Source organism: Colias croceus, chromosome 26 (assembly GCF_905220415.1).
Source record: "Colias croceus chromosome 26, ilColCroc2.1".
Classification (NCBI taxonomy): Eukaryota; Metazoa; Arthropoda; class Insecta; order Lepidoptera; family Pieridae; genus Colias; species Colias croceus.
Window position 1 is genome coordinate 5,797,471 of NC_059562.1, and position 17,385 is coordinate 5,814,855.

At 33.4% G+C, this 17,385-nt stretch overlaps 1 protein-coding gene across 6 annotated transcripts in view; it reads right to left on the reverse strand.

Annotated features, from left to right (window-relative positions):
- The window catches only part of LOC123703485 (filamin-A), a 66,748-nt gene that overhangs the window by 13,440 nt on the left and 35,923 nt on the right, over nucleotides 1-17,385 (reverse strand). For 3 of the 6 annotated variants that reach the window (XM_045651495.1, XM_045651496.1, XM_045651494.1), the window contains exons 2-12: nucleotides 13,370-13,627; nucleotides 12,892-13,032; nucleotides 12,207-12,376; nucleotides 11,670-11,795; nucleotides 11,307-11,420; nucleotides 10,102-10,290; nucleotides 9,354-9,456; nucleotides 8,482-8,624; nucleotides 7,912-8,020; nucleotides 6,568-6,732; nucleotides 4,550-4,789 (exon numbers count right to left, since the gene is read on the reverse strand). In XM_045651495.1, coding sequence (XP_045507451.1) covers nucleotides 4,550-4,789; nucleotides 6,568-6,732; nucleotides 7,912-8,020; nucleotides 8,482-8,624; nucleotides 9,354-9,456; nucleotides 10,102-10,290; nucleotides 11,307-11,420; nucleotides 11,670-11,795; nucleotides 12,207-12,376; nucleotides 12,892-13,032; nucleotides 13,370-13,607 — 1,738 coding nt within the window. In that variant the 5' untranslated portion in view covers nucleotides 13,608-13,627. The remainder of the gene's footprint in view (nucleotides 1-4,549; nucleotides 4,790-6,567; nucleotides 6,733-7,911; nucleotides 8,021-8,481; nucleotides 8,625-9,353; nucleotides 9,457-10,101; nucleotides 10,291-11,306; nucleotides 11,421-11,669; nucleotides 11,796-12,206; nucleotides 12,377-12,891; nucleotides 13,033-13,369; nucleotides 13,628-17,385) is intronic. The other 3 variants (XM_045651499.1, XM_045651498.1, XM_045651497.1) reach the window with 1 other exon arrangement.

A 17,385-nucleotide genomic window follows, 5' to 3' on the forward strand; every position in this document is an offset into this window, starting at 1 on the left:
TAAAAATTCACGCAAATAAGATGTAGCACATTCTTCACAAAAGATATCGATATGTGACTGCATTATTGGTATTCCGTACAGTATGTATCGCAGAAATGTTACAAATATGTGATATTTTCCTCACTTGTAGAATAAGTTTAAAATATCAACCTTACCAACGTGTAGTCCAACTAACCAAATTTATAAACTGAGACTGATACAAGTTGCAGAGTGAGAGCTCAGCAAAAACTAATATTCGAATAGAAGACGAGTTTTGAGGTTTAATTGGCAGTTATCGAAAATAAATAGAAAATAGAGCTGTAGATAATTGTTTTTTATACTCTTTGGTTATGTAGAGTTATAAATTTAAACTTATAAAGAATAGAAAAATGTATGTAGAGTTAGTTTAATTAAATAGCTCTACAAGTACAATTTCGAAATCACGACAGTTATTAAGGGTTTAACAGACGTTTAAACCAAGATTAGTATATTTGTATCAATAAATCTTTAAATACAAATAATGATGTAGACAGTATGCAACAGTACTGACAGGTTGCGGGTTCGATGACCCGTGCAAGGAAAAACGTAATAGAGATATTTTTAGCATTTCGCAGGTGTTTATATCTCACCAACATAATATGTTTAACTATGTTAATTTTTGTTGTTTTTCTTAACACTATATGAAGTCATAAATTATCTTCTATTATTATCCATTTTATTTTCAAAATTATATAAACGTACATGAATGACAAAAAGCAGTATTTTCAGAGTTATTATTCATGCATTATGCATGTATGTTTATTTATTCCAACATAACTTCTAAATAAGTGAATACATTTGGATTGACACCACATATAATTCCGAGTGTCACTTAATAAAAATATTGTTTATTTCGCTCGGAGCATATTTTAAAACAATATGTATTCAAACGATGTACATAAACCAATAATTTTTTTTTATATAAATTTCAAATTCGCTAGTAAGTATATTAATCATATCTTGCAGCGTTTAATTTACATTATTTATAAGTATTAAGACAACAAGTTAAACATGAATATTGAACCCAGCTACATTTCAAATCTCTACCTATCTATTTATACTAAATCGCATTACCATTCGTTTATCATTGTAAGAGTATCACAACAACAAACGTAATCAACTTTCGCATTCCAATAGCCACGCATAACCGCCATCAATACCCTAAACATACTTCAATCCTTTTTATACCTCCATCTTACTATACCCGTAAATATTTACTACCCAAATATCCGATGCAGCATTCCCTCATAGCGCGTCGTCTGCTTCCTAAACAGTTATTTTTTTCCATATACACCGTGCCAGTCAATTAAAATGACTTTTAAACACCAAAGGAAAGGAATTCCGGCTCTAAACAGAATTTGTCCGGGCCCATTGTTGGGGGACTCTGAAAAAAATTCGCCGAGCATCCGACAAAGAAAGCGCGCCTTTTTGCTGATGTCGGATCTTCATAAGTGTATTAGAAAAATTTCCGAGTTATCTAAGTGAATAATGACTTAAGTTGCGTTGTTTGTTTGTGGGACAAAGGGTCGTTAAACTTGTTTCGTCTGCGCCGTTTTTTATCGATTCGACGGCTGATATTGTTGCACTATTTGTAACTCTACGTTTTGGCAACGTTTTTGTCGGTAATGGACGTAAAGTAATGAAAGTTATGTAGTTGAGTGGTGCGTTGGTCAATCGTGGCTTGGTTTTATTGATTCAGATTTAACTATATTGACGTTTGATTATGTTGTTCTATTTATTTATTTATTACCTAACCGGAGAAGTTGCTGTAAGTTGTAAATGATTTGTACCTAATCTAATGCATTTTCTCGTTTGTTTACATCTTTTTCTCTATCCTTCTAAACTGTTTTCCTGCTAACCTCTCTAAACGAGTCGTATAGTTCGAGTAATAATGTCATATTTATGTGAATATTTAATACTAGCTGTTTCCCGCGGTTTCACCCGCATTGCTCCACTCTTACTACACTCTACTGTTGGTCTTAGCGTGATGATATATAGCCTTCCTCGATAAATGGGCTATCCAACACCGAAAGAATTTTTCAAATCGGACCAGTAGTTCCTGAGATTAGCGTGTTCAAACAAACAAATTCTACATTTTAATATTAGTATAGATTTTTGTGTTCCGAATTACTCTACATAAAAATAAACACGATTTATCTGGCAGTCTAATATAATTATTTTAATTCTATCAGACTATGGGATATTGTTGCATAAACTTGTAAAAAAATAAGTTTTTTGACAATCTCTTGGTCAATATTATTATTTCTATAGAATTTACGTAAGGCAATGTTAATTATAAAGTTGCTACAACAACGCAGTGAATGTAAATTATTTTTCTAGTCGTATATTTGTTTTGTTCTCTTCATTGATAAATTTTCTGTTCTTTTTATATTGCAAAAGATTAGCTATTCGACTGATCTTTCAAATAATTTTTTTAGATAGTCCGTATGACTATTGTTTATTCGTGAATTAGTTACCTACTGATTAAATCATATATTGGTAATAATTTGTTTAAACCATATGCTCTTTTTGGTAGTCCTACCTACTTAGTTGTTTGAATCGATCAAAAATAGTTTTTTTTAATGAATTTGAAATCAACAAACCAAGTCAAGGGGCACATCTAGTTCATAACTATATCCCCTACTGGAGTAGGTAATTATGAAACAAAATATGTTAATAGATCTAACCAAAGAATTGTTTATCTGCCAACATTAAATTGCTATCGCGTACAGATGACGTTAACCAAACGTTAACAAATGACGCCATAATTGAATCGAATTTGCATAATCTACAAGTTATATTGTTAGCTTTTGCGAGTTATTTAAAGTAGGAATTTAAAAAGTCGTTTACATTTTGTTTACATGGGACATTATTCCTTTTTGATTAGCGTTTATTTTTAATTTATAGTGTGGAATTTTATTGATCTCTATTTTTGCTCTAGTTTTTGTCCGCATTGGTTTTAGGACCACTGTAAGCAGTGGTCCGTATCCGTAAATTAATAAACTTGTATATATGTTATATCTTAAATTAAAAGGGATTTTCAACTCGAAAATAGTAGATAATACCAAAAATGTTGCATCATCAATCTTTTTCTTTACAGCGTCTATCTTAAATTTGTTTTACGTAAGATGGTAGGTACCCATTTGTCGCTCAATCATATTTAAATTAGCCTATTTGGATTTACATAAAAATGATATTACTTAGACTTGGGTTAAACAACCCAAAAGAAGGTAGTACCTATAGGTAGGAATAAAATGTGCTCTACGATAAATAATTGTTGACTGAAAAGCGATAGTCGTGTGCACTATCCATCCACCGTGACAGTTAAACGGAAAATTTAATGGTATATTTTAATAATTAATCATGTCAACATAAATGCAAAATAACCGTATAATTCACGCAGCCTTATCGTGTCCACATCGGACTTAGCAAGTCAAATGGCATCCACCCCGCGGTTCCATACAGAACTATACGGTAAAAAACATATAAACACTCATATGCACTTCATAAATAAACTGACTTGTTCCATGCTAACCACGCCCCTCCACCGACCGGCCAATCGCATTGCCTTGACCACGAACGCGGCAAAATACCGCGGGCCATTTTGACAGATCGATTTTTAAATTTTTTTTTCTTTTTTCCGCTAACTTTTTTAGCGATGCTGTCGCGATTTCAGCCAGTGATTACTTGAATTTACGATATAGTTTTTACTAATGTTTGTGATAATTCGTCAGTTTTTTGACGCGTTCTTATAGAGACTTAAAGGGTAAAATATATTTATAGGCCACGTGTGAATTGTCCTAAATACGTTGGATTTTTTGTTCACATTTCGTGCAAGTGATGTGCACTGGATTGCGTCATACTCGCTTATTGACGAATCATTTTACAGAGAGAACCTATGTGACTAAGTATCGAGACAACTAGAGTTTCGTTATAACATACCTAATTCCTATAGTTATAATATCAATCCGATGAATAATATAAAAATGTAGTCGGTACTAGTGTACTTACACACGTAAACTAAAAAAAATAAACCTTTATGACCTTATTTTTTCAAAAAATAATTTGCTATATGCAACTGTACAGAATGACGTCGAATCACGCGCGGTAGGGATGAGAAAAAGATGGCGCGTAACGGAAAAATGTCACGCGTAACAAAAAAATGTTACACTAAATTTTTTCCAACCCCGATAAAGAAGTTTCACTTCAAAATTCATTGATAGCTCAGTCCGACAAATTTAAATTTTGTTTCCAGTATCAATCATCGTACACGAACATAAATTCGTTCCAAATAATTGTCCTTTGAAACAGTTAAACAAATTTCTCACAATCTAATATATAAAAATCAATGCCACTTTTCGTTGTAATTCCATAACTCGAGAACGGCTGAACCGATTTCGATAATTCTTTTTTTATTATATTCCTTGAAGTACGAGGATGGTTCTTATGTAGAGAAAACGTTAATATGTACCACGGGCGAAGCCGGGGCGGACCGCTAGTATTTTATAAAAAAAGACATAGAGTTACTTACCAGGCTCATCAACCTTGTACGAAACGTCGCAAGATCCATCCTTCCTGTCCTTAAAGTCAATCTCTGCTTTGCTCGGCCCCTCAAGCGAGATGGCCAGTTGTCCGGCCCCAGCCTCTCTGGTCCACACGTTGAACTCGTTGAAGCGCCCGGCTTCGCCCCGCTCGAGGCCGGTGCCTCCAGCCTTCACTAAATGGGCCCCGGAGTCCCGGAGAGGCCCAACGGTGAATTGGAAGGGGGATCCTATAATATAGTAATTGGTTATAAAATCTGTCTTGTTAAAAACCAGAAAAAGATAGATTCAGTCAATTCATCATCATTCATTATAACTAACATTATTTTATTTTTGGTTGTATATTTTTTTCATGTCTTGTTTTTGTATGTTTTCTTATTTTTCGCCAATTTTCTGTGTCACACTCACACTGTCTCACTAAATAGTTTGGTTTTCTGTCTTTATACCCTATTTCAAAATGTGCTTTCGTTGATTTCGCTTATCTGGTAGATCATAGAAGTTCGTTTATCAGCACCTATTACTACTGAATATTGTAATAAAAATATAAGTAGGTACATATTATATAGGAATACTATTAACGCGAAAGTCTGCTAAGAGCTTACTTGCCTCTACATTTTGTCAAGAAAACAAAATATCATGGGAGCTACATGGGAGTTTTCCTACTATGTTCGTGCTAGTAATGAACCTTTAATTATTACAAGAACATTCTAAAAATATTTATTACCTATTTCATTACATTATTTTTAAAGAAAAAATATTTATATCAAACAAGTTGACTTTATACCAACTGTAAAAAGTATTTATAGGCACCATTTTTATGTAAAAACTAAAAAAATATTTATAGATACCATTTTTTAAAATTGCTGCAGTGTGGTGCCTAATTATGAAAGAATGAAAGAAAAGAAATTTATTGCCAAAAAAATAAACAGCCAAACACATTATAAAATTTATCTTAAAATTAGCCAAACGGATACAGCCTCAGCAAAATGCTGCACAAAAGCAGTGTTACCAACATCACTAACTTGTAAGTTAGGTATTCGGGCGCTAACGATATCTTAAGAGTTTGAATAATTGTACAAAACAAACAATATCTCATGATATTCTTTAATTTAGCCATAATACAGCAGTAACATGTGTACAGTTTTATTTCTCTCATAATTGCAATTTTAAATAACAACGACCTCGATTATAAGAAATTACTTATATTAAAAAAGTTGACAGTTCACATCTGCACCTATAATATCAAGTGAGGAACAATAATTATTTATAACATATTTTACGTTTTGACAACTAGCTTTTTGTCCGCAGCTTCGCTCATGACATTGGCCAGACTTGGCAAGACTCGTGCTCCCTTTTTTTAATTCTTCCCTATTTTCGCTTTAGGAATACCACAGGTATTACAGGTATTATAGGTAGGCGTAGGTAATTACTTTGTAATGCAATAGTACCTAAAATGTATTATAATATTATGATCAATTTTTTTTTCAAAATAAGTATACATTTTTGAACGAATACTATTTAATTATTTTTTATAAATAGCAATTATTCCGTTACTTTAAATTCTGCATACTCGTGTGCATAGTATTGCAAAAAATACGTACATAAGTATTTGTTAATATTTCCTTTAATTTTAATTGAGTATATCATATTTCTTTGACTTTAGTTATCGTTGTTTTTGCAATCAGAGATAAAATTACTAATTTATTCAAATGGCCAAAAGGTTCTATAAAGCAAGATACATACCTAGGTATTATATTATTTGTTTTTCGTTGTTTTAAAATCGGTTAACCACTTGTTAACCAAACTTTTTTTGCAATTAAAGTGTTTATTCATTCATTCATAACCAAACTCAAACTCGAACATTTATTTATTCAATTAGACTTCTTCGAGAAGCACTTTTGAATCGTCATTACATATTTTTAACATTTACCACCTTGGAAAGCAGTATCTATGGAGAATAACCGGCAAGAAACTCCATAGTTGTTCTTTTGTAAATGTATTTACTCACCAGGAATATGAATTTCCCTGTATTTCACAGAGACCGTATGGACCCCCAGTTCCTTGGGGACGAAGTGCACGGAGTACAGACCATCTTCCACCTCCTGGATCTCCGCATCTTCGGAGACACCCCCCGGGCTGGTGACCGTGGCTGCCAGGTCGAACGAGGTGATTCCTGGAGGAGGAATTGTTATTAATCTACACTAATATTATAAAGAGGAAAACTTTGTTTGTTTGTTTGATTGTAATGAATAGGCTCATAAACTACTGGACCGATTTTAAAAATTCTTTCACCATTCGAAAGCTACATTATCCACGAGTAATATAGGTTTTATGCAGGAAATCCCACGGGAACGGAAACTATGCGGGTTTTCCTTTGAAAACGCGGGCGAAGCCGCAGGCGGAAAGCCAGTGTATTATAATTATATTTTATGTGATTACACTGATAGGTACTTAAAATAAAAGTTGTTTTTTTATTTTATTCTAGAAGTGCATTTTTTAATTTCTTTATGTCCTAAAGATGTCTGTAATTGGTATTTCATAATTGTAACTCCATATGCCTTGACGGGTAGGATATGGCTGGACCTCATTATTGTATAACACCAGAATTGTACCCATGTTCATGAAATAAAATACATATTTGAATTTGAATGTCCTGTTTTATTTGGCAATGTAATTTTTTAACACGCTTAAAACACTTTTAAAATTACACATATAAGACAGAAGTTTGTTTATCTGTATAGTGTATAAGTGTAAGTGAAGTCCCATAGTGGGTGGGGTAAGGGGCAGATCACAGATGCATTATACATCTGTTTCACTGATAGATTTTCTTTAAGGACAAGTAGGTGATCAGCATTCTGTGTCCTACCAGAACAAGACATTTTTTTTTTCTTCGTCTCCACCGGGAATCGAACCCAGGACCCCTTGGTGTTAAGCTCACGCGTCAAACACTGTACCGAGGAGGCAGTCGTCGTATAGTGTAAAGGTCGAAGTTAATTTGTAAATCAAGTTTTAAATCTAATTCATATGTAGAACGTTGGTACATATTATAAGAAAAAATAATATTCTGTGACCAATTCAAAATATATTTATATTAGCTTACCGCCCTCGGCCTCGCCCGCTTCGTCTAAAACCTAATAAATTATATACTAAAACCTTCTTGAATCACTCTATTTATTTAAAAAAAACGCATCAAAGACCGTTGCGTAGTTTTAAAGATTTAAACACACAAAGGGACCTAGGGACAGAAAAAGCGACTTTGTTTTATACTATGCAGTGATATTGCTCATAACATTGTATGCCACAAGGTTATACCTATAGAACACATTATAAAAATTAACAAAATATATCTTACCAGGCATTTTAAATGTAAGTTTGCAGTTAGTGCCGACTTCAGTGAGCGGCGCGGGGTCGCGTTGTCGTTGGATCTTTTCGCGTTGGCGGTTACTGCCTTCGCCTGTCACCTGTTTAATAATATTATAATGATTTTAATATATTGAATAATGTTGTAGTATGTGGAATTTCATTTGTTAACTTTCTTTTTTTCTTGTGATAAAACGTTTAGTTTTATCATCATGAACGTGTTTTATCGTGATAGAAACAAAACTAAAAGTAATTACACAAATATATTTTGTTGTTGTTATATAATTGTTTATGCAAAAAATAGTATAATAGACCATGTCAAGTAGTAAACATAAGTGTAAAAATTAGAGATTACTGGCGTGATTTTTTTTTTATAGAGTCAATAAACAGAATCCTCGAAAATATCATCTTTTATATTTGGATTAGGATTTTATTTTTTAAATTTGGTCTTGAATATTATACGTATCATCTAATAGATGATTGGTTATTTTGCTTGATATCCCCTCTTAACCTTAAAGAAAACTACATCATTTACTAACAAAATTTTAAAACTTAAAATTACCTTAACAGTAAAAGGTGACCCTTCAACATGATGGTCAGCGAACTTGAGATTCACGATGTAGTAGCCAGGTTCAGTCGGCTTGTAGCTGATAGCCAGCACGCCATCTTTGCTGTCCGCGCACTGAATCTCAGCTTTGCTGGGACCTGGGTAATTGTGTATGAATCAAACATTTTATAAGTATGCATTTTGAACACAAACATTTTTTCAATTATAATCGTTATAATACATAGAAATATAAGTTTTAATCATTAAAAGAGCAGTGGTGGCTCAGTGGTGAGACCTCGGACTTCGAATCGATAAGTCCGTGGTTCGAGACCAGGCGAGCGCGCAGGAAATAAATTGATTTTTCAATTTATCTGCGCATGTTGTAACATCACCACTGCTCGAACGGTGAAGGAAAACATCGTGAGGAAACCGACATGTCGAAGAATTAAAAAAAAAAAAAAAAGTTCGACGACATGTGTCATCCGCCAACCCGCACTTGGCCAGCGTGGTGGATTATGGCCTGTACCCTCATAGGAGGCCCGTGTCCCAGCAGTGGGAACGTATATGGGCTGATGATGATAAGTTTTAATTTTACTATAGTTGTGTAAAAGCTAGAAATAATTGGTCTGATAAACGTGCAACTGGATTTCTATTGAATATTAGCTTTCCGCCCGCGGCTTCGCACGCGTTTTCGAAGAAAAACCTGCATAGTTCCCGTGTGATTTCCGGGATAAAACCTATCCTATGTGTTAATCCAAGTTAGCCTCTATATATGTGCCAAATTTCATTGTAATCGGTTCAGTAGTATTTGCGTGAAAGAGTAACAAACACACACACACATCCTCACAAACTTTCGTTGGCATTTATAATATTAGTAGGATATTTACCTTCAATAGACAAGGAAAGACCTCCATACCCCGCGTTCCTGGTGTCCACCGTGAACGTGTTCTCCCCCTGGGTCTTACCCTCCTTCAGGGCACTGCCAGATACCTGATAAATATTATTATATATAAATATTAATATTAAAATATATATTTAATTTACTTTTTTTGCGAGTGACAATGGCAATGTGGAAGGTCGAGAATACGACTATTAAAAATTTCAACTGATTAATATATGATGAAAATACGCTGAGTGCGTAAAAAATACTTATAATATTCCAGACACAGTTTTTTTTCAGATATATGAATTCTTAAAACTCTATGTGTATACCCAAGCAACCCGCCCAACTTTGCCACCAGCACGTGAGCTATCGTATAAGGTGGTATAAGATTATGTTTTCATAGACAAAATGCTCACACTAGAGAAGCGGTAGGTATATGCGGTAGGTTGCACGAAGCTAGAGATGAAAACATAGATTTTCAGGAAAATTAAGCAAAAATTTTTTGATGAATAATTTTGTTGTTTAAGTATTATTTACGTGATCAGTGTATGCAAAACTACAACCCCCTTCGCGCCCTATCCAATAGTGGGACAACTTGTATACCAACTACACTCTACAATACTAAACTTCATTAAAATAAGCTTAAATAATATAAAACAGTGTGTTTTACTAAAATTTACTTAACAATACTTTAGTATAATGCAAAACATAATGTTAAACAATCATTCAGTTCCTATCACATATTATCTTACCTTGACTTTCTTAGCATCCCCAACTTCCTGTTCCATCACAGTGATGGTGAAAGGCGAGTTCTGGATGTGGACCCCCATCTTCTTGACGGAGACGATGTGCTGACCTGCCTCCCGGGGGGTGAAGCTGATGCCAATGTTGCCTGATGGCAGTTGTTTCAGGAAACAGGGCTCTTCGAGGCCTGATGGTGCCTGGGAATGGTATAAATAATTAGATTTTTATAGCATTCAAATGCTTTATAAATATATTGATTTATTTAACACTATTGTGCAATAAACCAGACACATAAAATAACAATTTACAATAAACAAAAGCACAACGCCTTATCACTATGCACTGATTTCTGCCAGGCAACCACGATATATTTTTTTAAGAATATAAAAAATTCGATCACGACGCGACATTCAAATTGTGAAATTTTGGCGGAAGAAATTCGAATACCGCATCGTAAACGATTTTTTTCTATTTTTTTTTTAATTTTTCTAAGTAGTAAATGTTAGTGTTATTATGAATAGTGTTTGTAACTTATTTCATTTTTCATTATTCCACAAAACAATATTTTTTGAGCATTTATATGCAAGCATGTTATAATAATAATATGTTTTTGTTGATCAAAACTGTAAATCGGACCCGAGACAACGCAGATCTTCTTTCCATTTTCATAAGTTATTTCATACCACTTAGTACGTGAGAGATTTTCTACAAGACATTTTTTTCTACATTTTCGAATAAAATATTACAATTTATCCCACGACAACGAGACCATATTGTCTTTTTCGTTAATTCTCACCAGGATTCGAACCTGTGTAACCACGATCATTCATTTACTACAGTAGCAAGGAGGTTATTTAATAATATTTATTGTTTGTCTTATTACAGATCGTGTTCAAATGCATTTGCCCCGGACTGACCGGTTGGCTTGGTTGGTAGTGGCCCTGCCTTCCAAGCCAGAGGTCGTGGGTTCGATTCCCACCCGAGGCAATTATTTGTGTGATGAACATAGATGTTTGCTCTGTGTCTGGGTGTTAATTATCTATATAAGTATTTATTTAAAATTATATATGTATGTTTATCAGCCATCTGGTTTCCATAACTCAAGCGAAAGCTTAGAATGGGATCAGGACGTGCCATGTGTGAAAATTGTCCCGAAATATTTATTTATTATTTATTTATTTATTTATTTATACATTCAAAGGGCTATTCTCACCTGGATAGAAGCGTTAAGGCTCCTAATATCATTGTCAGTGATCTTTCCAGGCAAAGTGACTTCGCTGCAGCTGCCCACGGAGATCTGGTTCCTCTTACGACCTTCGCCTGTCACCTGGAATATTAAAAAAGAAAGAAAATAAAACAGATGTTATAATATTCAAGTTAGTCACTAGAAATAGTGTTAGCCAGTTCTTATTGCTTAAATTCAGGAATGTAAAAATAAATGAAAAGGAATTCTTATAAAGTACTTTAACGAATTTTTACTACCAAGTTAGCGTCTAAACTATTTTTTATGCTGCTCTGTGTAGAAGTTCTTCACAGAGCAGCATATTTCATTCTTTCTACATACACAAAACCCTACCTTAGCCATAAACGGCGATCCCTTGATATGCTTGTCCCCGAATCGAACAGACACCTTGTACTCGCCGGGCGCAGTCGGGAGGAACGACACAGACACTGTACCATCTTTGTTGTCGTGGCAAGTGATCTGGAACGAAATAAAATTAATTTAAATAATGTATTTCAAAAAAGTTATCATCAAATTAGTCAAAATATTAATTATACTATTTGGAACAAATTTCATACTGGTCCAATCAACTGATTTGTCTGAAAGTTGTGATTTATATGAGTAGTAACGTAATTAATAAATATAATTGAATATATTTAAAAAGCCGATCACCGAAATGAAAAAAAAATCATAAGACCTTGATAAAAATACCTCACTATGGAATTGGAAAAATATAATAATTAATAAAACAACCGCGAATTAAATAGTCATCATAATATATCCAATTGGCCGAATTTAAATTTTGTCTTTTTCCTAGAATAGCAAGTCAATTAAATCATCATCAACAAAAGGCAATTCATCATTTCATCTTATATTTCCACAATTCTTTACCTCAGCTTTACTGGGCCCTTCCACAGCCAGGGACAGACCCCCAGCCCCCGCTCCCTTGGTGCTGATGGTGAACTGGCTCGGCTCCCCGCTCACACCGCTGATCAGACCTGGTCCGTATGCAGTCACGTACCCTGAGGAGATCGAGTCCACGTGGAACTTGTAGGGGGAACCTGAGGAAGATGGATAAATAATAAATTAAGATCTCTTTCGTTACATTAAACAGAGCAAATAGTGAGAAATTGAAGAACTTCGTATTTATACATAGAGACGTTGTACATAGTATAATATTGGGAGCGTAAAAATTGCTAATGCATTCAACCAAAAAAGAAAATTAAATTGGTCTCTACAATGTAGGTAAAAGTAGGAAAAGAGTAGGAAAGCATTAAAATCGTAATAATGTCCGGAGCACAGTCTTTAAACCATGTGCCACCATTGCGTTTATCATGGTTTGTACTATTTATTTCCATAGTAATTTATATAATTTAAAATTAAACATAAATAATCATCCTAAAATCGATTACTATCCACCTCTTCACTAGATTAAACAGCTGATATTATTTTAAAACCTACATAATATTATGTATATTTTACACTTTGGTCTTCGTAATACATAGATACCTTCTTTAAATAGCCAATAAATTACATAAGATAAGTTGATTGGTAAATTATTTTAAATGTACATTACCTTGCACATGCTCCCCATTGTACTTCACATAGAGCTCATGGACACCCTCCTCCCGCGGCTCGTACTTGATGCTGACGGTGCCATCCCTGTTGTCCTCTATCGTGGGCTGGTCGATGTTACCGCTAGGCATCTTGACTTCCGCTAGAATTGACATTTTAATTAAATTTCAAAGGTATTCCCGAGTTAAAAATTTATAGGACTTAGGATAGGATTACGTTAGTAAAAACGGATACATTTACACCTTTTTCTGAGTTTTAAAAGAACTAACTAATATTCCTTCTATCTATAAATAATAGGTATTTTGATAACAGGAACATTGATTTGATCAGTTTTATACCTATAAACAAGTATCACATCTCCACATAGATAGAATAAATCGAACAACTAGGTAACCTTGATTTTAAGTGAAAATAAATAGTGGTAAATTGTGTATTCTTTTCAAATTTAAACCAATAAAACCAAATACACTATAACAAACCTCTTCTACTGTCAATATGGTAAATGGTGAGGAAATTAATCGGAGTATATCCCAGGCCGGTTTTGTTGAACCCAATTTTATGCGACTCAGAGAACACGATAGGCACTGCTTCTTGATCGATCTCAGACACGGAGAAATATTTCTTGTGTGTGTCTAAATACAATGTGGCTACTTCGTTCCAGTTATATTCCTTTTCGTTGGTACCAACGAGAGAATTCCACAGTCCCATTAAAGCCATTGATTTCAATTAAATCACCACTTAAAATGTATAAGATTAGTGTGTGTCATTGTGTGTGTGTTGAATGAGTTGTGCTACGTTACGGATCTTAGAGCGTTTATGTGCTTTGCTGTACGTTTCTAGTTTAATGAATTTTTTGGATATATTTCAATATTTTAATTGTCAAATATTAATGCCGAATTATTTCCAATAGTTAAAATATGCTGAAATACCTCGACTATCGCAATGAAAGAAAATGTAAAATCCTATTTCTTCCTGCACAATAATGAAAAAATGCACTCTCGATAATTTAGCAAGGCAAATATACTAGAGTTTTAACACTAAACCGGGATCTAGACGGTGACTGCTACGTTTACCAAATGCGCAATCAATTTAATACGTTTAAAAATATCAAATCACTAACATATTCACTCTGTTATCGTTTACATCATCAGAATACTCAATAAAACAATTAAATACCAGTAATCCAGAAATCAGTTTTCCAGATATCATGAACAAAACATATACAAGATATTATCTATTAAAAGCCTCATAAACCAAATTCAATAACCGTTTACGAAACAAGTCAACCAGCTGAAAGCATTCATATTCGACCTATCTTTTATATTTCCCGTCATTTAAGACATTAGACAATTTGCGTCACCAAATTATCTAAATTGTTGTCTAAAATATACATAGCTTGTGCGTTGGCAGATTTATTTAATAGTTATACCAGTTTAAATATTAACCCCACCGTGGGATTTGAGAAAAATAAAATATAACGGCTTTAAACAATCTTGTTTATAGTTATTGTATTTAGGATAATAATAGACTATTGTTCCGAGCTTTATAATTGAGTTGAAACATATATAATATATTATATATTTTTGAAGTTCTAAGTGAAACTTGTTTAAGGCGCGTTGAGGATAAAATTTCAAGGTCGCTTCATGGCAATACCGTCGCGTCATGGTATCTTTGAATCTTGCCAAAGAAGTTTCACTTCTGACACGTGTGCTCGGCACACACGATCTTTTTCATCTGCGGATTATAGATTTAACGTATTTCATTTTCTGTTTAGATTTAGAAGTCAAGTTACTTCTAAATCTAAACAGAAAATGAAATATGTTACCTTTTTCATTCTGTGGACATTTTTTTTATTTTGGAAAGTGTGTTTCAGTTTCTTTTCATTCTTGTATCTAAAATACGTAAGAAAATGCAGTGGATATTATGAGACTCTTATCTTTTCAAAACATAACCCATATTTTTTTTTCTTGCATATGAAAAAAGGTTTGGAAATATAGGAAAAATGCGCTGAAAGAGTTGTTTATCCTGATGATATTGTGTACAAATGATAAAATCACTTTTTGAACTCTTTTCAGTTTTCAGAAATTCACAAAGAGGAGCACAAATAAACATACAGATTACTCGAATTTTGTATCTACTTAAATTACATGCATTTAAATTATCATTCCCCTCTTATCATACCCTCATAGGAGGCCCGTGTCCCAGCAGTGGGAACGTATATGGGCTGATGATGATGATGATGAAATTATCATTTAAAATTATGTACAAAATATATTCGTAGCTTACAAAAAGCTTAATAATCTAAAAATTAAATATAGCAGCTATACGATGAGTAACGCGAATCGACGCTTGACATAACATTTCAGCAACCGATTGTCGCGTATAATATAAATCCACTTGTTTATTATACTTTGAATATTTAGAAAAAACATAAAAATACTTGGCATCAGCCGTCTCTCGAATTAGATCCATGCTATATGACGACGGTGACGTTTCGAACGAGATACTGCTATTTTACGATCGCTATCATATAATCTATTCATTTATCTAATTAACGACCATCGGATTGTCTTTGGAATTTTATAGTTTTTTATGTGACTGGTTCATTATTGCGAAAACTGCGTTTGACAGGTTTATTGTGAAAGCTATATGCTGTTAATACGATGACAGTTAATTTACTATTATCAGCTCGTATCAGTGACTACTTCAAGGACACAGGCTTTCTTATAATCGGTGTAAGACGTGGTAAGACCGAAAACAATTTTACATACTCTACAACTATGGATCACTTAAATTTGAATTGTGTTTCAGTATTCCTTATTATATAAATCTTGCAAATATTTTTTAAGTAACATATTTTGTACCCAACCTTCTCTATGGTGTACAGCAAACTGTATTAAAGTATCTATAAAACGTAAAACATGTATACAAATTCAAAAAGGAATCAAAACTGAGAAGCTCTAGGTTCATTTAGTATCTTAAGCACTACTACGTAGGTATCTATTACTGAGAATAATAAAACATAATAAACCATTTCATATATTATCACGTATAAGCAGGTGTTCCCGAACTTATAACTATTAAAGTATTTTGTATATTTCCCAACGTATTTGATACACAAATGACTCATCATTACATTAAAACGTATATTCGAAACACCTAATTATTCTAAAGCCCACTAAATATAATTAATCTCAACACAAAAACTATGTACACATCCAACCTTGCAAGTATGTAAACAATTTTAAAATAGCCATCACTGAATTAGACTGCTAAGAAATACATTTGGCAAATATGATTGACATTAATAAAGATTCCTACTGGAGTCGCTCCTGGAGCATTTACATCAAACGAGCGAACGCTTATTCTAACCCGACTTTGTCAAATTCTTTGAGTGTAAACAGGCTTATAGCATTCTTTCGTTGTTCTTAGTGCGTTCGCAATGTTCTAATACGGAACAACACTAATGAGAGTTTTCGTTTACACTAAAAGATCACGAGATAATGCTCTTGCTCTAGCTCTAGCTCTATGATCGTTTAGTCTAAATGCACCGTAATAATATATTCTATCTATACACGTAAAAATGAATGTTGGTAAAGGCATAACTCAAGAATGGCTGGACAAATTCGAATTATTTACTTTTTGTATTTTCTTAAGGTTCGAGAAAGGTTTTTAAATACCTGATAAAACTTTGAATAACAAAAAAAATACGACCCGGGCGGAGCTGTGGCGAACAGTAACAATATTTTATAAAAGTGCATATTTGTCTGTATGTCCTATAAAGAATCGTAAACAATGCATTTGATCATAATAATCTTCAGTAAAGTTTTGCGTATAAGCCCACGAAGCTTTCTGCGTTAGCACGACTATCTTCGAAATATACAGGCGAAGTCGGAGGGCAAAGCTGTAGCCAGTAGCTGTAGCTGAAGTAGGCTATAAAGACGATATTATATGAGATGTGAAAGATTTTTTAATTGTGATGGGTTTATTTATACATGTTATTGCGGTTTTGTTTTGAATTCGCGCTTTTGTTATTGTAGCCTTGCTAATGGCCCTTAGAATGTGCGGGAATATTCTGTAATCTGTTAAGTGTTTTATTTTAGTATTCATTTATTTGTAACAAAATATTAGGGACAAGAGTTTTCATTTGTTCATTTTGTTTCGATTTAATGTGTTCGTGAACATATTTTTGTTTCGTGGTCAGTTTAAATGTTATGTAATTATCTATTTATTACGGAAGCTAGGTGTTGACGTTTTTTATATGAACTAAATTATATTTTTACCTTGGTATAAGTTTCGTTGCGTAGTAAATGCATCGGAATACCCATAATTTATTAGCATTTTACATTCGTAATTCGAGTTATTCAAATTATTTTCTGGTCAAAATTTCAGTAGTCAACAAGCACGAAGATATTTAACACCTAGTCAAAACTATTCAGATAACTTCAAAATATACCTACAAATAAAATCTAAAATACACATCTTAATCCCTAAC